This window comes from Scyliorhinus torazame, chromosome 3 (assembly GCF_047496885.1).
Source record: "Scyliorhinus torazame isolate Kashiwa2021f chromosome 3, sScyTor2.1, whole genome shotgun sequence".
NCBI classification, from domain to species: Eukaryota; Metazoa; Chordata; class Chondrichthyes; order Carcharhiniformes; family Scyliorhinidae; genus Scyliorhinus; species Scyliorhinus torazame.
The window spans coordinates 90,537,255-90,563,961 of NC_092709.1; the positions used below are offsets into that span (position 1 = coordinate 90,537,255).

Here is a 26,707-nt window from a genome sequence, read left to right on the forward strand (position 1 = left end):
ACTTTATTAAAAGGAATGAAAAAACCTTTGTATATAAATGTACATATGTTAAAAGAACGGGAAAAAGACAACTTTATTGTAGCACTAATGGTAACCTCAAATTAGTCTGTTCAAAACGATTCCCTAAAATGGCCCGGTTCCCTTTGGTACATTCATTAAGTTGTTGAATAACCTTGCATGTGAGGGAACTCTCTGATTAGTCACTTGGTTGACATCCCTTTCTCCATAGTCTGCAGTGGTTTATGAATAAACTCTGGCTGTAGTCTGTCATAATATGCACCCAAAGAACAAAGAACAAAGAAATGTACAGCACAGGAACAGGCCCTTTGGCCCTCCAAGCCCGTGCCGACCATACTGCCCGACTAAACTACAATCTTCTACACTTCCTGGGTCCGTATCCTTCTATTCCCATCCTATTCATATATTTGTCAAGATGCCCCTTAAATGTCCCTATCGTCCCTGCTTCCACTACCTCCTCCGGTAGTGAGTTCCAGGCACCCACTACCCTCTGCGTAAAAAACTTGCCTCGTACATCTACTCTAAACTTTGCCCCTCTCACCTTAAACCTATGCCCCCTAGTAATTGACCCCTCTACCCTGGGGAAAAGCCTCTGACTATCCACTCTGTCTATGCCCCTCATAATTTTGTATACCTCTATCAGGTCGCCCCTCAACCTCCTTCGTTCCAGTGAGAACAAACCGAGTTTATTCAATCGCTCCTCATAGCTTATGCCCTCCATACCAGGCAACATTCTGGTAAATCTCTTCTGCACCCTCTCTAAAGCCTCCACATCCTTCTGGTAGTGTGGCGACCAGAATTGAACACTATACTCCAAGTGTGGCCTAACTAAGGTTCTATACAGCTGCAACATGACTTGCCAATTCTTATACTCAATGCCCCGGCCAATGAAGGCAAGCTTGCCGTATGCCTTCTTGACTACCTTCTCCACCTGTGTAGCCCCTTTCAGTGATCTGTGGACCTGTACTCCCAGATCTCTTTGACTTTCAATACTCTTGAGGGTTCTACCATTCACTGTATATTCCCTACCTGCATTAGCCCTTCCAAAATGCATTACCTCACATTTGTCCAGGTTAAACTCCATCTGCCATCTCTCCGCCCAAGTCTCCAGACAATCTAAATCCTGCTGTATCCTCAGACAGTCCTCATCGCTATCCGCAATTCCACCAACCTTTGTGTCGTCTGCAAACTTACTAATCAGACCAGTTACATTTTCCTCCAAATCATTTATATATACTACAAAGAGCAAAGGTCCCAGCACTGATCCCTGTGGAACACCACTGGTCACAGCCCTCCAATTAGAAAAGCATCCCTCCATTGCTACCCTCTACCTTCTATGGCCCAGCCAGTTCTGTATCCACCTTGCCAGTTCACCCCTGATCCCGTGTGACTTCACCTTTTGTACTAGTCTACCATGAGTGACCTTGTCAAAGGCCTTACTGAAGTCCATATAGACAACATCTACTGCCCTACCTGCATCAATCATCTTAGTGACCTCCTCGAAAAACTCTATCAAGTAATCAAGTAAACTCTATCACCCATGCACATCATGAGGTAAAAACAGGCAGTGACAGACACCCAGGTTAGCCAATCAACATACAGGAAAGAACATAACCAATCACCAGACAGAACACCAGAGGGAGGCTTCCAACTATAAAACACACGAGGCATCAGCACTCCGCCTCTTTCCACTGGTGACAGTCAGGGTGTATATATCAGTCAGCACCTTCCACACATGGATCAGAGCTAGCCTGGTCTAGTAAGTTAGAGTTAGTACACTTAGAGTAGTAGAGTGTCAACCCACAGCCAGCTGTGGGCATTGTTACAGAAGTTCAATAAATCGTATTGAACCAATGCCTACTTTTGGTGTATGCTTTACTGTTCAACTGCATCTTGTTGCAGTCCGTGTTACCCCAGGGTGAATAACATGACATGATACCACTTCCTTCAGCGCCTCCCCTTGCTCTCGCACCTCCGCCACTGCGCTCGCCACCACCGTCATCACCGGGGAAATCGCCTCCTCCACCAGCGCACTCAAAACCTCCCTCATCTCCTTCCTCACCGTATCCATCCATTTCGCAAACTGCGCAAACTGCTTTTCGAATTCCGCAGCCATCACCTTAGTTATTCCTTCAGCCGTAAGCACCGCGGCCTCCCCTGATGCTCCAGCCTCCATTTTCTTTACTGACCTTTCCACTCCCCAACGGACTTTCAGCCGCTTTTTTCGCGGCCGTTTTTTTGCTGGTCTTCGACATTCTTCTCCTGTGTGCCGTCTCTCGACTTTTACTGCCTTCGCTGGCCCTAGGACTGGGCGTTAACCCCCGACAATGCCGTTCCCGAACGGGAGCCCTCCAACGCGCGGCTGCCTCCCGCCCGCCGTCATCGGAAGCCGTGGTGTCATCTATATACACACACACACACACGTGAGATTCCATATGCTATGTCCTGTGATGCAGCCACATCTGTCATAATATGCAGCCATGCACATCATGAGGTAAAAACAGGCAGTGACAGACACCCAGGTTAGCCAATCAACATACAGGACAGAACACAAGCAATCATCAGACAGAACAGCAGAGGGGGGTTTCCAACTATAAAACACATGAGGCATCAGCACTCCGCCTCTTTCCACTGGTGACAACTGTAGTGACAGTCAGGGTGTATATATCAGTCAGCACCTTCTACACGTGGATCAGAGCTAGCCTGGCCGAGTAAGTTAAAGTTAGTAGTAGAGTATCAACCCACAGCCAGCTGTGTGCATTGTTACAGAAGTTCAATAAATCGTATTGAATCAACGCCTACGTTTGGTGTATGCTTTACAGTTCATCTGCATCCTGTTGCAGTCCGTGTTACCCCAGGGTGAATAACACGACATGATACCAGGAGTCTACTTCATCTAAGTAATTTACCTTGAATAATTCAGTGACGACCAGCAAGTGCCTTCCAGCGGCATGGAGAAGATCCAGGCCCCTCCACAGCTCCGGATCTCCGGAAATCTCGGTGCCAACTGGCGGGTCTTCAAGCAGAAATTCAGTCTGTACATTGAGGCCTCGGGCCTCGAGGATGCGTCCGATGCCAGAAAAATCATGCTGCTCCTATCGACTGCGGGGGACCAGGCCATCCAAATTTTCAATTCGCTCACTTTTGCCGACGGCGAGGACAAGACCAAGTTCCAGACCGTGTTAGCCAAATTCGACAGTCACTGTGAAGTCGAAACGAACGAGAGATTTGAGCACTATGTCTTCCAGCAACGCCTTCAGGGTAATGATGAGCCTTTCCAACCCTTTCTAACTCATCTCCGCATATTATCGCAATCTTGCAACTACGGTGACACCGCTGATTCCCTCATCAGGGATCAGATAGTGTTTGGGGTCCACTCTGATGCCCTACAGGAGCAGCTCCTAAAAATAAAAAACATGACCCTGCCAGTAGCCATCGAGACGTGTAAAGTGCATGAACAGGCGAAAAGTCGCAACTCCCGCCTTAAATCGGCAGAACAGGACCAACTTGCCTCCCTCGAGGCAGAGTGTGTACAGGCCATCGCCCGAATGCGGCGCCTTAGCATCGATGAAGGCGGCCATTTCGCCCGCTTTTCCTGGGGTCCCACACATGCGCACCACAGATGGGAGAACGAAGCGGCGGCTGACTGCACTACGCATGTGCGACGACGCACAGAGCGTTACGACGTCAACGTCATGACGTGCCTGAACTGCGGCACCGCTCACTTAAAGCAGCAATACCCTGCAAGAGGCAGGCGATGTTTAAATTGTTGGAAGCCTGGCCATTATGCAGCCTTATGGAGGTCTGCACCTCCGATCATGGGCCAGCGATCCCTGTTCCAACGCAAATGCGTTCAAAGTGTGCAGCAAGGGCTGCTGGATTCGGAACCTGTTAACACCACGGATCCAGAGGACGACTGTTCCGGCCATTCATTTACCTGACCTGGATTATCCCCCAGTGCTGCAAAAGGTGCAGCAACTCAGAAACCGGCAAAAGCTGACATACAATGCTCATGCTACTGATTTGCCTGTGCTCTCTCCGGAAGATGCTGTTCGCATCAAGTTGCCTGGTGGAGGCTGGTCAGCTCCAGCTGTTGTTGGTCAACAGGCTGCTTCCAGGTCGTTCGTGGTTCACATGGCTGATGGATCCATTGTCAGGCGCAACAGAAGGACCCTACGCAAACTTGCCTGACACCACCGGATCTCACGTTCCCAGCTGTCGTTATGCCTTTTCCGGACATCTCTCTCCACAAGGCCACCAATCTGGCTGCAATCCCGCCTGTCAAGGCGCCGTCGTCCCCACCTCCACCTCTCAGGCAGTCGACAAGGATCCAACGCCAGCCCCAGAGATTGGACTTATAAATATTTCCTCTGTACATATTGTTCTGTATCTGCACGCTAGACACCTTACATGTACATATGCATTCACTCGTCATTTGCTGTAAATAGTTATATCTGTAAATATGTCGTATATGCTCTTAAGCACTGAGTGCTGAATTTGGTGCTTTTTGAGTGCGATAGTGAGAGTTTGGTGACCGAGGGAGTGCTGAATTTGGTGCTTTTTGAGTGCGATAGTGAGAGTTTGGTGACCGAGGGAGTTAGGTGAGGAGGGAGTAAGGTGCTCCTTTCATTTTGTTTCCGACATTTCCGCAAAGAGTGCAAAGAGAGCCAGGTGTTTACAGGAAGTGTAGCTGACTGGGAGCAGAGTCGGAGGGCGGAGATCTAGTTAGTCCACACAGCAGCTATATTCTTTAAGGTAAGAGGGGATGGAGGCTAGGCCAGTTACATGCTCCTCCTGTAGGATGTGGGTGGTGAGGGATACCACCGGTGTCCCCACTGACTATACCTGCGGGAAGTGCACCCAACTTCAGCTCCTCAAAGACCGTGTTAGGGAACTGGAGCTGAAGCTGGATGAACTTCGGATCATCCGGGAGGCAGAGGGGGTGATTGAGAAGAGTTACAGGGAGGTAACCACACCCAAGGTACAGGACAAGAATAGCTGGGTTACAGTCAGGGGGAAAAAAACAAACAGGCAGACAGTGCAGGGATCCCTCGTGGCCGTTCCCCTTCAAAACAAGTATACCGTTTTGGATGCTGTTGGGGGGGATGACCTACCGGGGGAAGGCCCTAGCGGCCAGGTCTCTGGCACTGAGTCTGGCTCTGGGGCTCAGAAGGGAAGGGGGGAGAATAGAAAAGCAATAGTTGTAGGAGATTCAATGGTTAGGGGAATAGATAGGAGATTCTGTGGTCGCGAGCGAGACTCCCGGAAGGTATGTTGCCTCCCGGGTGCCAGGGCCAGGGATGTCTCGGATCGTGTCTTCAGGATCCTTAAGGGGGAGGGGGAGCAGCCAGAAGTCGTGGTGCACATTGGTACCAACGACATAGGTAGGAAAAGGGGTGTGGAGGTAATAAACAAGTTTAGGGAGTTAGGCTGGAAGTTGAAAGTCAGGACAGACAGAGTTGTCATCTCTGGTTTGTTGCCGGTGCCACGTGATAGCGAGGCTAGGAATAGGGAGAGAGTGCAGTTGAACACGTGGCTGCAGGAATGGTGTAGGAGGGAGGGCTTCAGGTATTTGGATAATTGGAGCGCATTCTGGGGAAGGTGGGACCTGTACAAGCAGGACGGGTTGCATCTGAACCAGAGGGGCACCAATATCCTGGGAGGGAGGTTTGCTAGTACTCTTCGGGAGGGTTTAAACTAATTTGGCAGGGGAATGGGAACCGGATTTGTAGTCCAGCAACTAAGGTAGCCGATATTCAGGACGCCAAAGCATGTAATGAGGCAGTGGGGAAGGGAACACTGACAAAGGAGAGTATTTGCAGGCACGGAGATGGGTTGAAGTGTGCATACTTCAACGCAAGAAGCATCAGGAATAAGGTGGGTGAACTTAAGGCATGGATCGGTACTTGGGACTACGATGTGGTGGCCATCACGGAAACTTGGATAGAAGAGGGGCAGAAATGGTTGTTGGAGGTCCCTGGTTATAGATGTTTCAATAAGATTAGGGAGGGTGGTAAAAGAGGTGGGGGGGTGGCATTATTAATTAGAGATAGTATAACAGCTGCAGAAAGGCAGTTCGAGGAGTATCACCCTATTGAGGTAGTATGGGTTGAAGTCAGAAATAGGAAAGGAGCAGTCACCTTGTTAGGAGTTTTCTATAGGCCCCCCAATAGTAGCAGAGATGTGGAGGAACAGATTGGGAAACAGATTTTGGAAAGGTGCAGAAGTCATAGGGTGGTAGTCATGGGCGACTTTAACTTCCCAAATATTGAGTGGAAACTCTTTAGATCAAATAGTTTGGATGGGGTGGTGTTTGTGCAGTGTGTCCAGGAAGCTTTTCTAACACAGTATGTAGATTGTCCAACCAGAGGAGGGGCAATATTGGATTTAGTACTGGGTAATGAACCAGGGCAAGTGATAGATTTGTTAGTGGGGGAGCATTTTGGAGATAGTGACCACAATTCTGTGACTTTCACTTTAGTAATGGAGAGGGATAGGTACGTGTAACAGGGCAAGGTTTACAATTGGGGGAAGGGTAAATACGATGTTGTCAGACAAGAATTGAAGTGCATAAGTTGGGAACATAGGCTGGCAGGGAAGGACACAAGTGAAATGTGGAACTTGTTCAAGGAACAGGTGCTACGTGTCCTTGATATGTATGTCCCTGTCAGGCAGGGAAGAGATGGTCGAATGAGGGAACCATGGTTGACAAGAGAGGTTGAATGTCTTGTTAAGAGGAAAAAGGTGACTTATGTAAGGCTGAGGAAACAAGGTTCAGACAGGGCATTGGAGGGATACAAGATAGCCAGGAGGGAACTGAAGAAAGGGATTAGGAGAGCTAAGAGAGGGCATGAACAATCTTTGGCGGGTAGGATCAAAGAAAACCCCAAGGCCTTTTACACATATGTGAGAAATATGAGAATGACTAGAGCGAGGGTAGGTCCGATCAAGGACAGTAGCGGGAGATTGTGTATTGAGTCTGAAGAGATAGGAGAGGTCTTGAACGAGTACTTTTCTTCTGTATTTACAAATGAGAGGGGCGATATTGTTGGAGAGGACAGTGTGAAACAGATTGGTAAGCTCGAGGAAATACTTGTTAGGAAGGAAGATGTGTTGGGCATTTTGAAAAACTTGAGGATAGACAAGTCCCCCGGGCCTGACGGGTTATATCCAAGGATTCTATGGGAAGCAAGAGATGAAATTGCAGAGCCGTTGGCAATGATCTTTTCGTCCTCACTGTCAACAGGGGGGTACCAGGGGATTGGAGAGTGGCGAATGTCGTGCCCCTGTTCAAAAAAGGAACTAGGGATAACCCTGGGAATTACAGGCCAGTTAGTCTTACTTCGGTGGTAGGCAAAGTAATGGAAAGGGTACTGAAGGATAGGATTTCTGAGCATCTGGAAAGACACTGCTTGATTAGGGATAGTCAGCACGGATTTGTGAGGGGTAGGTCTTGCCTTACAAATCTTATTGAATTCTTTGAGGAGGTGACCAAGCATGTGGATGAAGGTAAAGCAGTGGATGTAGTGTACATGGATTTTAGTAAGGCATTTGATAAAGTTCCCCATGGTAGGCTTCTGCACAAAGTAAGGAGGCATGGGATAGTGGGAAATTTGGCCAGTTGGATAACGAACTGGCTAACCGATAGAAGTCAGAGAGTGGTGGTGGATGGCAAATATTCAGCCTGGATCCCAGTTACCAGTGGCGTACCGCAGGGATCAGTTCTGGGTCCTCTGCTGTTTGTGATTTTCATTAATGACTTGGATGAGGGAGTTGAAGGGTGGGTCAGTAAATTTGCAGACGATACGAAGATTGGTGGAGTTGTGGATAGTAAGGAGGGCTGTTGTCGGCTGCAAAGAGACATAGATAGGATGCAGAGCTGGGCTGAGAAGTGGCAGATGGAGTTTAACCCTGAAAAGTGTGAGGTTGTCCATTTTGGAAGGACAAATATGAATGCGGAATACAGGGTTAACGGTAGAGTTCTTGGCATTGTGGAGGAGCAGAGAGACCTTGGGGTCTATGTTCATACATCTTTGAAAGTTGCCACTCAAGTGGATAGAGCTGTGAAGAAGGCCTATGGTGTGCTCGCGTTCATTAACAGAGGGATTGAATTTAAGAGCCGTGAGGTGATGATGCAGCTGTACAAAACTTTGGTAAGGCCACATTTGGAGTACTGTGTACAGTTCTGGTCGCCTCATTTTAGGAAGGATGTGGAAGCTCTGGAAAAGGTGCAAAGAAGATTTACCAGGATGTTGCCTGGAATGGAGAGTAGGTCTTACGAGGAAAGGTTGAGGGTGCTAGGCCTTTTCTCATTAGAGCGGAGAAGGATGAGGGGCGACTTGATAGAGGTTTATAAGATGATCAGGGGAATAGATAGAGTAGACAGTCAGAGACTTTTTCCCCAGGTGGAACACACCATTACAAGGGGACATAAATTTAAGGTGAAAGGTGGAAGATATAGGAGGGATATCAGAGGTAGGTTCTTTACCCAGAGAGTAGTGGGGGCATGGAATGCACTGCCTGTGGAAGTAGTTGAGTCAGAAACATTAGTGACCTTCAAGCAGCTGTTGGATAGGTACATGGATTACGGGAAAATTATATAGTGTAGATTTATTTGTTCTTAAGGGCAGCACGGTAGCATTGTGGATAGCACAATTGCTTCACAGATCCATGGTCCCAGGTTCGATTTCGGCTTGGGTCATTGTCTGTGTGGAGTCTGCACGTCCTCCCCGTGTCTGCGTGGGTTTCCTCCGGGTGCTCCGGTTTCCTCCCACAGTCCAAAGATGTGCGGGTTAGGTGAATTGGCCAATGATAAATTGCCCTTAATGTCCAAATTGCCCTTGGTGTTGGGTGGAGGTGTTGAGTTTGGGTAGGGTGCTCTTTCCAAGAGCTGGTGCAGACTCAGGGGGCCGAATGGCCTCCTTCTGCACTGTAGATTCAATGATAATCTATGATTAATCTAGGACAAAGGTTCGGCACAACATCGTGGGCCGAAGGGCCTGTTCTGTGCTGTATTTTCTATGTTCTATGTTCTATGTTAAGCAACCGACAATTTTTTTTTAAAGGGGGGGATGTCATAATATGCAGCCATGCACATCATGAGGTAAAAACAGGCAGTGACAGACACCCAGGTTAGCCAATCAACATACAGGACAGAACACAACCAATCACCAGACAGAACACCAGAGGGGGGCTTCCAACTATAAAACACAAGAGGCATCAGCACTCTGCCTCTTTCCACTGGTGACAACTGTAGTGACAATCAAGGTGTCTATATCAGTTAGCACCTTATTCACGTGGATCAGAGCTAGCCTGGTCGAGTAAGTTAGAATTAGTACACTTAGAGTAGTAGAGTGTCAACCCACAGCCAGCTGTGTGCATTGTTACAGAAGTTCAATAAATCGTATTGAACAAATGCCTACGTTTGGTGTATGCTTTACAGTTCATCTGCATCCTGTTGCAGTCCGTGTTACCCCAGGGTGAATAACACGACATAGCCCAGAATGCTGGATGCTGTACTCCTTTAAGTCCAATTTTTGGCTCCATTCCAGCCTTCTGAAGCCTCCATTCTGACTTTCTAAAAATAAGAGTCTGACAACAATGAATCATGGTCAAGTTCTTCTCGCAGGCACTGCGAGACTTACTGGACTCAAGCTCTTTACACAACTTTTTGCTGATGTCTCCCGTCTGCAATTAGTTAAGTTATGCTTTCCATCGACCAAACACCATCTTCTGATTCCACACCATAGTTAACCACTCCATGTATAAGTTTATGTATTGTCCTAGCTTGTCATTCAAAGGTCATTGATTGCAATAAGAACTGGCTTAAACAATAGGAAACAACTTTTATTTTCCCAAATCTGGCAAAAACACCCAGCTTAGACAAAACAACAGCTCTGAACATGGCCTACTTTGACCAGTGTGAAAAACAGAGCAAAGGAGGGTGGAGAACAAAGACCAATACAGCACAGGAACAGGCCCTTCGGTCCTCCTTGCTGCGCCAATCACATGTCCTATTTAGACCAACCGCCTGTATCTTTCTAGAACCGTCTGTTCATGTGCCTATCCAGATAAGTCATAACGGTTGCTAACGTATCTGCCTCGCCCACCTCACTTGGCACTGCATTCCAGGCCACCACCACCCTCTGTGTAAATAAACTTTCCCCGCACATCTCCAGAAGGGGGGTGGAAGGGTGTGGAGGTGGACAGTTGACAATATAAAGACTCGTTACATAATTGAGTAATTACTTGACTTAATCAAAGCACAATCACATTTACTTTGTACACCTTGATTTAAAACAAACTTTTAAAAATGTAATAGAAACATAATATAGATTTTCTTAAAATCACAAGCAAAGCAGAAATACTATGCAAAAAATATAAAATTGAAAAAAATTCTGGTTTATAGCACTCATGCCAACGAAGGGCAGGAGAGATAGTTGCAGATAGAACCAAGCAAATCTGCAATCAATCAGCTCAACACTTTGCAGTCCTGCACATACAGGCATGAATGGTGGTGGATAATTAAATAACTAATGGGAGCAAGAGGCTCCATGAACATCCCCATCCTCGACGAAAGCAGAGCCTGTTATTTGACTGCAAATCCATCTCTGCCCTCGCCTGACATTCTCACCATCACAGTTGCCAGTCTTCAGCCATTCCACGTCACTCCCTTAAACGCTCAGTCCACCTAAAACTATACCCCAGCCAATTCAATACAACCACGGATCCACATTACAGGTTTTGGCTCCTTAAATTCCTTTGCACTTCAACTTCATTCCCTCCTGACCCTCCTTAAAATTCACCTCTTTTAGCAGAGTTTTATTTACTCCCCCTTTATGTGTCCTTTGGCTCGGTGTTCATTTTTTTGACGGATTACAATTCTGCATTCAAGGCGCTATACAAATGTAAGTTGTAGTTTGTTGCCAAGAGTTTGGGGCGAAGTTAGGATAAGTTGTTTCGCCATAATGAAGAAGCCTGCAATATCTTTTATGTTATGGGGATTTGGAAGAGTAGAGGGCAGCCTGGAGGAATAGACTGGAAATTAGAATTCCAACCAGAAAAATATCAAGATCAAGATATATCTGAAGCAGCATCTAATGTGGAGCCAGTAATCTTTAAGGAGGCCATCAGTTCATACGGAAAAGCAAATTACGGCAGATGTTGGAAATCTGAAATTAAAAACAGAAAACCTATTGAATTATATTTCAGTGAAAGAAATTCCATCTACCCTTCTTCTCTCTGCAATTTATTTGCAACTCGAACTGTCCCTCGCCTCTCACTGATCCTAAATATTATGTTTTCATGGTACTGGAAAATGTTCTTAAATTGGCGACCAGTAGCTTTGCATGCAATATGGGCAGCACGGTGGCGCAGTGGTTAGCACTGCTGCCTCTCGACGCCGAGGACCCAGGTTTGATCCCGGCCCCGGGTCACTGTCCATGTGGAGTTTGCATAGTCTCCCCGTGTTTGCATGGGTCTCACCCCCACAACCCAAAGATGTGCAGTGTAGGTGGATTGGCCACGCTAAATTGCCCCTTAATTGGGAAAAAAAGAATTGGGTACTCTAAATTTAAAAACTTTGCATGCAAGCAACGAGGTGTTGCAGCACTGGGATTAGATAGCCTGAAGTGTTGTGTTAGAGAATTATCTATAAGTATTTTGGTAAACTGAGGATGGTTGGTGATGGGAGTGGTAGGTTTGGGTAAGAAAAAGTAAGGCATTTCATTTATTCTAATGTAATATAAGGGTTATGGAAAATTCTACTTGGTCTTCAGTGAGCTGCAAATTGAGTGGTGTCACTCATCCTTTGTGTGTCTGTGGTAATTACCACCAAATTAGCTCAATAATGTAAGTGAAAATCACAATGAATTCTTGGTATTGTTGAGAATGGAGGTGATTGACAAGGCTTTTGAAACTTGAGCTCTGCAGTAATTTATTCAACACAATATACTGATAGATTGTTTTTGTGCTTTTTTTCCCTCAGGGAATTGAATCCTTAATAGAAGCTCTGACAGAAAATCAAGTTAAGATCTCTCTGAAACCAGGGGTGGAAGTGACTGTTACACTGGCTGATTATAGAGCGGGTAAAGCCATAATATAATCCAGAATAGAATAGGACTGTATAGTATCAAAAACAAGCTCTGTTAAAATGTTCACATTCAACTTGCACATCATTGAAGATGCCTATGTGGATGTTCATTCCTGTTGTCTGAAAAACATCGGAGATGTTGGGATCAGAAATCCATAAATCTGACGTCTTGTCATCATGACTGGTAGTTCTAGACTGCTGATCCAATCAGACCTTCCAGAGTAAGGGAGAGACTTCATTATTAATGCTTTAATTGTGGGTTCCTGCGCCACAGCAAGCGCACCTACGGCACTTGACACAGCAGGTGTCTCGGAAAAAGCGGTGCAGAAAATCCACATTGCGAGGGCAGCACTGAAGCTGGCCAAACGTTTTCTCTCTGAGGCCCTCTTTGCAAAGGACCTGAATAGATATATTCTTTTAAATCTGGCACCCCAGGTGTGCCCCCTCCCCTCCCCCCATCAGCTGATATGCTTCAGTCATCTGTACATGTCAGCCGCCAGACTGAGACAATTCTTGACCTAGGAATCCCTTCCCTAGCCATACCCGCAGTGAAATAAGGAGCTACTTTTGGATGAACTTATGTTCTTCCCTCAAAGAAGCTCTCCCTCTGGGAACTCAGCAATAAGGTTAGGATCCAGGGCATCCAGGACTAATTTTTTGGACTTTAAATCACACTCCTGATATCCTGCCACAAGGAGTGCTGTATTCAGCTCAGAAATTCAGTGCCATTGTCATCCCAGTGATTTTGTGGATTGAATTGGATGTAGCAAGTGGAAATAAAATACGACTATGCAAAGAATAACCAATTTACATTTATATCCTGCTTAATTTAAACCCATTTGTGAAAAGCCCACCTAATTTGTTTTTGCCTGTGAAAAATGTTATATGGAAATGTAGACCGAACTTTTTGTTAAGTCTTATAATTGGATAAAACAATAATTGTTTCAGGGAAAAGGCATACTTGAGTGAAAAATCTGAGTGGAACTTTGATATAGGATTTTTAAATTCTCTGTGCTAACAATCTGTGTCACATCAACGTTTTTTTCTTCAGTTTCCCAGAAAAGCATTGGAGGGAAAGGTGTGCTGATAGTTGTGGTTATGTTTGTGATCTGCCTGCTCGTCGTTGGAGTTTTCATCTTGCATAAGTTCAAGAGGTAAGCATTTTGCGATGAGGATCTGAGAGCAAAGCTTGACTCAGAATCTAGAACCTTAATTCAGTCAAAATAAGGGGCCAAGTTGCTATAAGCAGTAATGTGGACTCATAATTAGGAGCCCCAGATCTTTGCTGGATGGGGTTGCAGTTTTTCTGTTGCGACCAGAACGGTGGACAATGGAAGATAAAGGCCTCATGATGCACTGTGAAATTAAATTCACTTATTGTCACAAGTAGGCTTCAAATGAAATTACTGTGAAAAGCCCCTAGTCGCCACATTCCGGCGCCTGTTCGGGGAGGCTGGTATGGGAATTGAACCGTGCTGCTGGCCTGCCTTGGTCTGCTTTAAAAGCCAGCTCTATAGCCCTGTGCTAAACCAGCCCCTACAAACTGGACAAGCTTGCCTGCTGACAGGCAATCAAGGAGTGTGTTGACATTGTCCATGTCTTCCCAAATGAGCAAGACCTTGAGAATGAAAGGACAAGGGAGAAGTAAAGGAGGCAGAGGTCACAAATTCCATTTAAAAAATGCCAAGCACCCAATTTTTTGATTTGAACCTGTGTCTATTGCCCAGTATGGCATGAGGCATGTACACAATCAATCCATACTAGAGATGCACTTCATGTATATTGGGTCAGGTACCTCATATTCATCAGAAAAGTACGCAGAGGTAATTGTAATATGTAAATAAGGTTTATATGCCTCCATAGTTTGTAAAGAAAACTAGTAAAATTGGTATGCCCAGCATCTGAATCAATATTTCTTCAACTTGTCCAGCAACGGGGATAGGGTGGAGGCATGGACTTGGGTAGGGTGCTCTTTCCAAGGGTCGGTGCAGACTCGATGGGTCGAATGGCCTCCTTCAGCATTGTAAATTCTACTTACATGTAAATGCACTTACATTTGAGAAGCAGCCTGTAGAAGTGATATTTAAAGAGATCATCACCTCCATTCAGGTCAGTCACTGGTTTTGCCCTGTCAAATTGCTGGTGAGATTCTGGACCTTAATTTGTTGATTTTCTATGTTGGACGTCTGTCTTCTGAGTTGCTGGTAGCAACATTTGGGAGTTGCAAGAGTGGTTGTTTGTTATGCCGCTATATTATTTGCCTCCTGTTGTGTCTGCCCTTGGGGCTGTAGGAAGCAGCAGCAAAGAAATCTCGAGAAAGAGAGAGAACAGGATCAGCTGGTAGAAGAGAGAAGAGGCGGGCATTGCGATGGAGGACTTGCCAGCTTTTCAGGAAACATTTCTCCTATCTCCTGTTGTAGCTCAAGCTGGAGCCCAAAGCCAGGGCAAGGACAGCACTGCCGGTAACTGTTAAAATCAACATGGCCCTTCACTTTTATGCAACACACTCCTTTAAGGCAAATGCCAAGTGATATCAGCAAGATATCAACCAGTTCATTGTCCAATGCTGCACGAGGGAAGTGACAAATGCTTTCTGTTCCAAGAGGAGTAACTGCAACTCTTTCCACATGGATTAGATGAAGCAGCAGGGTGTGCACAAGGGATACCACATCCAACTAGTTTGTGATGAGCAGTGGGTAATGCAGAGGAGTGTAGGAGTCTCTCCCTTGACACACTTGTCAGGCAGCTCCACCATACTCCCCATTACTCGGCATGGGAACCGGGGACATGAATGATGTAATGCTCTGGAATACAGACCCTCCGCAGTGTGGTTGACTCTTGACTGCCCTCTGAAATTTCCCAGCAAGCCACTCAGCTTCCAAGGTGGCTCACAACCACCATCTTGAGGACAATTAAGGATGGACAATAAATGTTGACATTGCCAGTGATGCCCACATTCTGTGAATCAATGAAAGAAAATGTAGTTCCTCCTCATTATCTCTATTTGATTTATTCTACTCATTAGTCATGTCAATAATCTGCCTTCAATTCCATGGGCTAAAATTTTTGCTAAGAGTTTTGTGTCTGGATCTTTATTGAATGCCTTCCGGGAAGCCAATGGATTAAGCAACATCCATAAACATTGTTCTGCTTAATACTTCAGTTACTTCCTCAAAACTTTAAATCTGTACTTTAGACATAATCCATCCTTTGAAAACCAATGTAGGGACAGCACAGTGGCACAGTGGTTAGCACCACTGCCTCCCAGCACTGAGGTCCCAGGTTCGAATCCCAGCCCTGGGTCACTGTCCGTATGAAGTTTGCACATTCTCCCCGTGTTTGCGAGGGTTTCGCCCCCACAACCCAAAGATGTTGCAGGGTAGGTGGATTGGCCACATTAAATTCCCCCTTAATTGGAAAAAATGAATTGGGCACTCTAAATTTATTTTTCAAAAAAAAAAACGATGTTGACTTTCTCAAATCAGCTCAAATTTTGAAGTATTCAAACACTGTGGGCGGAATTTACCAGCTGTTGACGCTGGCGGGATATTCCGGTAGCACCAACGGCGCATGGGTTTCCCGGCGACGAGCGGTGCATTCAATGGGAAATTTTGTTGATAACGGCGGGACCAAACAATCCCACTGCCAGTTTTCCTCTGCACATGGCGTTGCTCGGTATATCCTGCCCTGTGTCTTTGATTATAGATTTCAGTAACCTTCCCTCAACAGATGTTAGATGAACAGATTTATAATTTCTGGTTTCTCTCTTGAGGTTAGGTTTGTTTTGTAGAGGTCTGTGGGATTAGTTCTGGTTTGATTGAGGGCACTAAGATTAGTTTACGATTGCCCTAGGAAAGCTCTGACAAAACAGACATAAGAGGTCAAATGGACTTCTTTTCTACTGCAACCCATTTTGTTTCACTCATTTAGTGTAATTGTGTGAGGGAGTGTGAGCCAGATAAAGGGAGTGTGAGCTGAAAGTATGGCAGGAAATTGCTCAGATTGGTAAGCAGAATGGAACAGCAGAATACTTTTTTAGATTGTGGGAGACTAGTAAAACTTCGGTATCTTAGGGGTTTGGGTTTCAATTTAAATGAATCATGGAAAGTTACAATGCAGTTACTGCATTACAGATTAGAAAGGCAAAAGGCATGTTAATTTACATTGCAAAGGGAGTTGAAGTATAACAGTAAACAAATCTTGCATACTTTTGTATAGAGCTTTGATAAGACCACACCCGTACTGTGCGCAGTTTTGTTCTCCATATCTAGGAAGGATATTTACCTCAGAGGGGTTACACAATGGTGCACTAGGTTGATTCCTAGGAAGAGGGGATTGTCCTATGAGGAGAGATTGAGTTCATGGGCTTATATTCTCTTGAGTTTATACGAATGGGTGGTGATCTCACTGAAATATTAAAATTTCTAAAGGGTTTGACTGTGTGCGGAGGCTGTTTCACTGGCTGAAGATTGCAGAACTAGGTGTCATAGTCTCAGAATAACGAGTTGGTCATTTTAGATTGAGTTGAGGAGATTTTTACTTCATTCAGAAAGTTGTGAATCTTCAGAATTCCCTATCTTCTCAAGCTGAGGATACTCAAGACTGAGAAGATTCAAGACTGAGATTGATAGATTTTTGACAGTAAAGGAATCAAGGGTATGGGGTTTGGCTGGAAAACTGGGGCTGATGTAAAAGTTCATCTATGAGTTTGTTGAATGTGCACAAGTTTGCTGACAGACATCCCAGTACACTCAGATGCCCTGGTGTAGAGCTATCAGATTTCTCTTGCACTCTGGGCTCCCAGAGTCTACATTTAAGCTGCACGGCTAAGATATGAGATTGCCTTCCAGCAGCCTTGCTCCTGTACCACTCTATCCCCCTGCCCTAGCTCAAGCATACTTGTGCTCAGTGGATTGCCATGTGACAATCACTGTGACTTACCTTCTAAACTTTATGGGCCCAATTGTAACTCTGTACAAATGGGTTGATTTTGAATGGGTTAGAATCTGATCCCTTGTGTCATGGCCTTTAATTGCCTGAAAGGCGAAAGATGCACGTGGATTAGCTTTTAATGTCAAGGGAAGCAGAGAGAGATGAATAATTAGTGAAAACAGCTGCACTTTGTCAGACAAAGTGTGTAGGTTGAATTAGAAGGGAAAAAAGGTCAGATGTGAAGGAACCTTGTAGAGCATCTCCTTCAGCTTTGCCCTCACCACCAAACATCCTGCAGCCCATAATCCCCATACATAACTGTCCTTCTGGTGAATGTAGGACTCTTTGGCTGCCTGCTGACAAATGATAGTCTTTTGTGATGTCAGAAGTTTGTCCAGGGTTGCAGAATTTACTTTCTGTGCAGGAGATGTCAGAAGGTAGGAAAATTAGATAATGAGGAGTGCACGAGTGGCAGAATGAGCCAAAGGAGATGGAGTAAAGTGTGGAGTAATGAATGGAGTAGAGCAAATATAGAGAGGGGAGAGAAACGTTGAGTGGTAACTATCAGGTGGTGGAGGTCTGAGCAGAAAAAGAATTGAGTCCTACCTTGAGAATTCTGCTGAGGCTATTAAAATTCTTGCAATATGACGCACAAGTCCTATGTCAGTGTTCCTCCCTTTGATGTCTCCCCATTTTTATCACAGAACTTGTCCAGAGAGTCTTCTGCCTCCTCAAAAAACTGCACCTCCTTCCTCTTGCTTACCGCTTCAACAGGGCCTCCTCCCTTAGTTCTGCAACTTGTTCAGTTACTTTTTGCCCCTACAAGGCATATCCTGCTTCCAGCAGCCACAGAGCACCATTGGAAAAAAAACATTCTTGGGATTTGGGTGTTGCTGGCAATTTATTGCCCATCCTTAATTGCACTTGGGAAGCTCATTGTGAGTCACTCGAATCACCGCAGTCCATGCGGCATAGGTACACACACATATCCTCCTCTCTTTTCCCCACTCACTCCCAAACAAGAGTGCAGATATTGAACATCAATAGTCGTACTAGCTGCATGCCACCATAAAAATGATAAAGTAGCTGACCAGTACCGCACAGTCTCTGCGTCCATGTGAATGGACATGTGAGCCCAGTGTAGCGGTAACTTCAACCCCCCCCCCCCCCGGATGAATTTCTAGATCCAGGTTCCGTACATATTGAGAAAAATGTGAAGACTGAGATGTGCCAGCGTGTTGGCCAATAATGTAATTTTCAGAAAACATTTCGATAAAATTTTATGAATAAGAAAAGTCAAAAGCCCCTGAAACAATTGTTAAAAAACTGTTCTTGGATAAATATTTAAAGCCACCAGAGGCAAAGAGCTGTTATCTCTTTGTATTAAGAGCTGGAGTGAAATTGTTCTGTCGATTGATGTTTTTTGAAGATGATTTATTTTGACATTATCTTTACTTTTAGCGCAATCAGGCTAAATGAATAATTTCTATAGTTGATTGAACACAGCCACAATGCATCAAAACAGACCGACTTAAGTAACAATTATACCAATTATTAGTGTGTAGTCCTGATATATGAAAAGTCAATTCAAAATTTTCCATATTAAAGCTCAGTATAAGCCATAAATGCTTATAATTCACAATGGATTGCATCAGATGTACAACCAGGCTCCTCTGTATTGAGCAGTAGCTTTGTCTCATGGGAATTAAGTGTCACTTAGGCAAAAGCTGCCTAACTGCAGCTGAGCAAACAGATGAAGAAGAATATCCTCTCTGTAAAAAAGAATTACCATCAAAACACCAACGTGACAGAATGGCAATATCTATTTCTGTTTTACTTCTGCAATGACTTGAGGTTCAATGACTTGTACTATTGGACTTATACAGACCTGGAATCACTTCTTTTTATTCATTCGTGTCATGTGAGCATTGCTGGCAGGGCCAGATATTGTTGTCCAACCCTAGTTTCCCTGGAGAGGTTAATGCTGAGTCACTTGCTTGAACTATTGAAGTCCACGTGGTCTACCACCCACAGTGCTGTTAGGGAGGGTGTTCCCATATTTTGAGCTAGCAACAATCAAAAAACGGCAATATAGTTCCAAGTCAGGAACCAAATATAGGAATTGGGAGCCACCGGTGTAGGCCACTTGGCTCCTCCAGCCTTCTCCAACATTCAAATTAGATCATAGCTGATCTGATTGTAACCTCAGCTCCGCATTCCCACCTATCCCCAATAACCTTTCACCCCCATGCTTAACCAGAATCTATCTAGCTCTGCCTTAAAAATATTCAAAGATTCTGCTTCCACTGGATTTTGAGGAAGAGAGTTCCAAGCACTCACTACACTCTGAGAGAAAGAAATTCTCCTCATCCCTGTCTTGAATGGGAAACCCCTTATTTTTAAACAGTGATCCCTAGTTCTGGATTCTCCTACAAGAGGAAACATCCTCCCCCCATCCACCCCGTCAAGACCACTCAAGATCATGTGTTTCAATCAAGTTACTTCTTACTCTTCTAAACTCCAGCAGACACAAGCTTATTAGTCTCGTAAATCTTCTCTGAACTACTTCCATCATATTTACATCCTTCCTCAAATAAGAAGACCAATATTGTACACAGTACTCCAGATGTGGTCTCACCAATGTACTGTATAACTGAAGCATAACCTTTCTACTTTCATATTCAATTCCCTTCGCAATAAACAATAAAATTTTATTGCGTTTCCCAATGATTTGCTGCACCTACCTACTAACCATTTGTGATTCATGCGCTAGGACACCCAGATCCCTCTGAACCTCAGAGCTCTGCAATCTCTCAGCATTTAGATAATGGGCTGGATTCTCGGTTTGGGAGACCCATGTTCTCCCGCTGGAGATGAAATGCCTCGGACGTGCTCGGGCTGGGAGCAGGAATCCAAGGCGATTCACTACCCTTGCCATGCAAAATTATGCATGGCGGGGATTGCGAGGGATTCCCTCGCGAATCCCACCATTTTGAGTGGGTGGGTCCAGCAGCTGGTCCCCTTCCCCTCCACAATACAATTCTCACCCCCCCAACCATGGGATTTGTTGGGTCCACCCCCCCCCCCACCCCCCCCGGACCTCGGGGTGGGCCAAAGGGGTAATGCTCTTTAAGGGAGTTGCCCCTAAAGGCCACCAGAGGGCCCCCTTCCCTGTACAATGCAAATCCTGCCCACACTACCCCCACCGGACCCTCGCACCGCACCAGAGACCCCCTCATAAGAGAGATCCCCCGACCAGTATCCCCCCCCCATAAGAGAGTATTCTCCATAAGAAAGACCTCCCACCAGAGACCCCATTACAGTGACCCCCACCAGAGACCCACCAATAAGAAAGCCCCCGACCAGAGACCCCCCCCATAAGAGAGACCTCCACCAGAGAGTAAAGTTAGCAACTATACCGTCAGTTATTTCATCCAAATCATTAATATAAATTTTAAAAATGTGAGACCTCAGCACTGATTCCTGTGACACACCGCTCATTACATCTTGCCAACCAGAAAATGATCCATTTATGCCAACTTTCTTGTTTTCTGTTCGTTAGCCAATCTTCAATCCATGCCGATATGTTACACTCTGTGAGCTTTTATTTTATGTTATTCAATAACTTTATTGTGGCACCTTATCAAATGCCTTCTGTGGAAATCTAAATACAGTACATCTACCAGTCCCTTTTTGTCAACAACACGTGTTACTTCTTCAACAGACTCCAATAAATTGGTTAAACATGATTTCCCTTTCGCGAACCTTGCTGACTTTACCTGATTACCTTGAGCTTATCTGAGTGCCCTGCTGTGACGTCTTTAATAATAGTGTCTAAAATTTTTCCCAGGACAGATGTTTGTTAACTAGCCTGTTTGTGACTTGCTGCAAAACCTTCAGGTGTTGGTGCTCCTATACATTGCTGCCCTTGTTCTGGGAGGTAGTGGTTTAGTTCAGTGGGCTAGACAGTTGGGCTGTGATGCAGAACAAGGCCAGCATTGTGGGCTCAATTCCCGTACCAGCTGAGGTTATTCATGAAGGTCTTGCCTTCTCAACTTTGCCCCTCGCCGGAGGTGTGGTGATCCTCAGATTAAATCACCACCAGTCAGCTCTCCCCCTCAAAGGGGAAAGCAGCCTATGGTCATCTGGGACTATGGCTGCTTTACCAAGAGGTCATGCGTTTGGAAGATGCTGGGTGAGATTCTCCACTCCCGCGCCGGTTGGGAGAATCGCCTGGGCCGCCAAAATTTCCCGCGACGCCGGTCCGACGCCCTCCTGCGATTCTCCCAAGCGGCGGGAACGGCCCCGTTGAGTTCCTCGCAGGCCGGAGAATCGCCCGAGACACCCAAAATGGCGATTCTCCGGCACCCCTGCTATTCTCAGACCCGGATGGGCCGAGCGGCCAGGCCAAAACGGCGGGTTCCCTCCGGCGCCGTCCACACCTGGTCACTGCCATCGGGAACAGCGCGGGAACGCTGGTTGGGGGGGGGGGGGGCGCGGGGTGGGAGGGGGGATCCTGCACCGGGGGGTACCTCAAATGTGGGATGGCCCGTGATCGGTGCCCACCGATCGTCGGGCCATCATCTCTGAAGGAGGACCTCCTTCCTTCCGCGGCCCCGCAAGATCCATCCACCATCTTCTTGCGGGGTGGACTCAGAGAGGACGGCAACCACGCATGCGCGGGTGACGCCAGCTATGCGGCGCCGCCTTTATGCGGCAACAAGGCCTGGCGCGTGTAGATGACGCGGCCCCGCTCCTAGCCCATTCTCGGGCCCTGAATCGGTCGGGATAGGGGCCGTTTTGCGCGGTCGTGAACCTCGACGGCATGGGCACTTCGGCGTGGGAGTGGAGAATCCCGCCCGCTGTTTCTGCAATGCATCCTGTAGATGGTTCACACTGCTCTCAGTGTGCATTGGTGATGGAGTGACTTAATGTTTAAGGTGGTGGAAGGGGTGCCAGTCAAGTGGGCAGCTTTGTCCTGAACAGTGTTGAGCTTCTTGAATGTTGTTGAATGTTGTCAGACAAGTGGGGAGCATTCCATCACACTCCTGATTTGTGCCTTATAGACCGGTGAAGGGAACCAGGTGGCAAATTACTCACCATAGAATATCCAGCCTCAGATCTGCTCTTGTAACCACAATATTTATGTGACTGGTTCAGTTAGGTTTCTGGTCAGTGGTGAACCCCAGGATGTTGATGATGGGGGATTCTGGAATATTAATAACATTGAATGTCATGGGGAGATGCTTAGATTCTCTCTTGTTGGAAATGGACATTGCCTGACCTTTGCTTGCATGAATGTACTTGCCACTTCTCAACCCAAGCCTGAATGTTGTCCATGTTTTGCTGCATATGGCTTTATGGAGGAGAGAAGGTCGTTGATAAAGCAGTTGCAGTTCGTTGGAATGAGGGCACTGCTCTGAGGAACTCTTGCAGCGGGTGTCCTGGGCTTGAGGTGATTGGCCTGCCACAGCCACAGCCATTTTCCTTACTGCTAGGTATGACTCCAACAAGTGGAACCTTTTCCCCTGATTCTCTTTGACTTAAATTTTAAAAGGGTTAAGTGATATCACACTTTAACAAATAGTGCAGTCACTCTCACCTCATCTCTAGAACTCAAACTCTTTTGTCTTTGTTTGGAAAAAGACTATACTGATGCCTGGAATCCATTGTCCTTGGCAGAACTGACACTGAACATCACTAAGTAGGTCATTCCCCCAGGTAGCATTGTCACTGACCTATTTCATCATTTTTCTGATGGTTGAGAGTAGACTAGTAGGGCGATAATTGGCCAGATTGGATTTGTCCTGTTCTTTGTAGACAGGACATAACCTGGGCAATTTTCCATTTTGCTGTGTAAATACCAATGTTGTGGCTGTACTAGAATAGCTCATCCAATGGCTCACCTAGGTCTGGAGCACAAATTTTCAGTACTACAGCCAGGAGTAACCCTGCACATTGTTTCCATTCAAATAATCATCGAATATCCTCTTGAATGTCTCGGTTAACCTTGCCTCCACCAAACTTCCTGGCAGTGCATCCTTGACCCAACCCGCTCTCTGTGTGAAAATGTTTTTTCTCACATTGCATGTACTTTTTTTGCAAATCACTTTAAATCTGTGCCCTCTTGTTGTCGATCCTTCTCCAAGTGGGAACAGTTTCTTCCTATCTACTCTGTTCAGCCCTCTCAAGATTTTGAATAACTCCATCACATCTCCTCTTAGCCTTCTCCTCTCCAAGGAGGACAGCCCCAATTTCTCCAATCTATCTTCGTAACTGAAGTTTCCCATCCCTGAAACTATTCTTGCAAACCTCTTCTGCACTCCCTCCAAATTTGTTCCAACAGGGTGACACCCAGAACTGTGCACCATACTCCAGCTGAGGTCTAACTAGCATCTTGGACAACTTCAGCAAAACCTGTTTGCTCTTGTACTCTATGCCACTATTAATAAACTCTAGGGTATTCTATATTTTATTAACTTCTCTTTCCGCCTGTCCTGCCAGCTTTATGACTTATGCACATATACACCCATCTCTAAATCATGTATATAAATCAGAAAAAGCAAGTGTCCGAATACTGAGTCCTGTAGAGCACAACTTTCAACTCGTCTCCAGTCTGAGAAGTGCCCATCCATACCTACCCTCTGTTTCCTATCTTTTAGCCAACTTCTAATCCATGCTGGCAAGACTCCATCAATCCCAAACATTTCTAATTTGCGAACCAACATCAACAGCATTACCCTCATCAACTTTCTCTTCCCTCTTCAAAGAATTCCAGCAAGTTAGTTAAACATAATTTTTCCTTAATAAACCCATGCTAGCTCTTCTTGATCAAACCACATTTTTCCATGTGACTATTAATGCTATCCCAAATAATTGTTTCTTGATGTTTTCCCACCACCGAAGTTAAACTGACTGGTCTGTTTTTGCTGGGCTTACCCTTACAACAGTTTTTAACGAGGGCGTAATATTTGCAACTCTCCAGTTGCAGATCGATGATTTTTCTTACTCCACCGGATTTCTGCAGTTCTTTTCAGGTTTTTGCAATGTGGATCAACCACCTCATCGCAAGTTTCTTTGAGGTATATATAAAGGATAAGCTTGCAGACCACAAAGATACAAACAAACAAGAGCTTTAGTGGAAAGGTGCCTTCTCTACAGGCTGCTAGACGAGACTGATTGTTAGCCCACCCAAACTGCTGATTATGTCATCAATACATCACATGATCAAACTGTTAAAGTGACCATATTCCAACTAGGAACAAACATGAGTATACAGCAACTGACATACATGCAGTGTAACCCTGATTTAGATTCATTACTTCCTCCCTCACTCCAACTGTGCTGAAAAACGTACTATTCTCTGGGCTACCCCTCAGGTTCCCACCCCCAGCTGTTCCTTGATATCACGTGGAGTGGATTTGAATTGGCTGAAGACTGGCATCTATGGGCTGTGAAGGATCATCCAGTTGGCATTTCTGGTTGCATTGGTCAAATTTCCACACTCTGGGCGGGATTCTCCGACCCCCCGCCTTGTCGGAGAATCGCCGGGGGCTGGCGTGAATCCCGCCCCCGCCGGTTGCCGAATTCTCCGGCACCGGAGATTAGGCGGGGGCGGGAATCACACCGCGCCTGCTGGCGGCCCCCCCCCCCCCCCCCGGCGATTCTCCGGCCCGGATGGGCTGAAGTCCCGCTGCTGGAATGCCTGTCCCGCCGGCGTGGATTAAACCACCTCTCTTACCGGCGGGACAAGGCGGCGCGGGCGGGCTCCGGGGTCCTGGAGGGGGCGCGGGGCGGTCCTGTGCCGTGGGGGCACTCTTTTCCTTCCGCCTTCGCCATGGTCTCCACTATGGTGGAGGCGGAAGAGACCCCCTCCACTGCGCATGCGCGGGGATGCCGTGAGCGGCCGCTGACGCTCCCGCGCATGCGCCGCTCGGCAATGTCATTTCTGCGCCAGCTGGCGGGGCACCAAAGGCCTTTCCCGCCAGCTGGCGGGGCGGAAATCAGTCCGGCGCGGGCCTAGCCCCTCAAGGTTAGGGCTCGGCTGCTCAAGATGCAGAGGATTCTGCACCTTTGGGGCGGCGCGATGCCGGACTGATTTGCGCCGTTTTTGGCGCCGGTCGGCGGACATCGCGCCAATTACGGAGAATTTCGCCCTCTATCAGTCACTTCAAAAATTGATCAATTGGTCATTCATCTTATTTACTATTTGTGCGACCTGATGTGTACAAAACTTTATTGTACCTCCCTATAGAACTGCACTAGCAACACTTGAAAATTAACTTATTGATTGTCAAGCAATTTGGGATATCATGACAGCAATAATATATCTATTTAACTTATATCTATACAACTAAATATACAACTTATCCATTAACAACTTATAGCTTTAATGTAATTAAACACCCCAATGTGTTTCACAGGAGCATTAGAAAACAGCGCATGACACTGAGCTTCATGAGCAGCTATTAGATCAAAAGGTGGTAGGTTTTGAGGGCAGCAGGATGGTGCAGTGGTTAGCATTGCTGCCTTTCAGCGCCAAGGTCCAGGTTCGATCCCGGCCCTGGGTCGCTGTCCGTGTGGAGTTTGCACATTCTCCCCATGTCTGCGCAGTTTTCACCCCCACAACCCAAAGATGTGCAGGGTAGGTGAATTGGCCACGCTAAATTGCCCTTAATTGGAAAAAATGAATTGGGTACTCTATATTTATTTCAAAAAGGAGGTAGGTTTTAAGGAGTCTATTGAAGGAGGAGAGTGAGATAGGGAGGGAGAGAGGTGTGCAGAGGGAATTCTAGGGCTTGGGCAATTGAAGGCCCAGGCACCAATGGTTGCGCAATTATAATTGAGGACATGTCAGGCACTAGAAATGTGTTCTTCCTCATTTGCATGCGTCCAATACACATTCATAATATCCATTCTGGTGGGTTGCAGGTGAGTTGCACTTTAAACCTGGGGTTGCAGTGGGGTTTTTTTCAATGAAATTCACCAGAAATCCACCAAGGAATTTGAAGTGTAAATTACTTCCGATGCAATTCAAATTGCCATGGTCTTTTGCACTAGTTTAAAAAACATTGTGCTGGAATGTAGCTCCGTCTACAAAACTGACCATGGCCCTTGATCAAATTAATGGCTGGCATGCTTCTGGTAATTTACCTTTGGAAAGCATCATTTGAATGCATTTAAACTTTTTTAAAAATGTATTTACTAACTAACAGACTACTGTGCACAATGGAACCAGTAAATGTTTCTGTATAATTTTTAGAAGTAATTTTCAGCCAATTAAAATGAGCTAATTCTTAGGTGGTGAACTAGGCACTTTGACTAATAATGCTCATCTTTATGCTGAACCCTGTTTTCTTAATTCATTCTTAAATATATGATGGAATATATTTTTTAATACATCGATATTACATTCTAATAAGATGTTTGATTGCCCTGGAACATTGAAGATTTAAGATCTTGGGTTGGTTGATTAGGGTTTTACACATGCAAATACACATGAATGGAAACTTGAGCAAACAGACTTCTGAAAACAAGCGGAACTTTGAGCATGATTGTCTCTTGGTTCGCCAGTTGTGACAAAGCAGAAATTCGGCACCCAGCTACATAGTGTCAGTCAGTGTATAAATCCTCTCTCCTCTTTCTGCCAATCTGCTGTGCCTAGGA

General features: G+C 45.9%; 1 protein-coding gene across 5 annotated transcripts in view; it reads left to right on the plus strand.

The window, feature by feature from the left end:
* sorcs2 (sortilin-related VPS10 domain containing receptor 2) overlaps window positions 1-26,707 on the plus strand; it is a 963,142-nt gene that overhangs the window by 906,317 nt on the left and 30,118 nt on the right. For 3 of the 5 annotated variants that reach the window (XM_072495949.1, XM_072495950.1, XM_072495951.1), the window contains exons 24-26: window positions 12,005-12,104; window positions 13,161-13,263; window positions 14,401-14,571. In XM_072495949.1, the coding sequence (XP_072352050.1) occupies window positions 12,005-12,104; window positions 13,161-13,263; window positions 14,401-14,571 (374 nt within the window). The remainder of the gene's footprint in view (window positions 1-12,004; window positions 12,105-13,160; window positions 13,264-14,400; window positions 14,572-26,707) is intronic. The other 2 variants (XM_072495953.1, XM_072495954.1) reach the window with 1 other exon arrangement.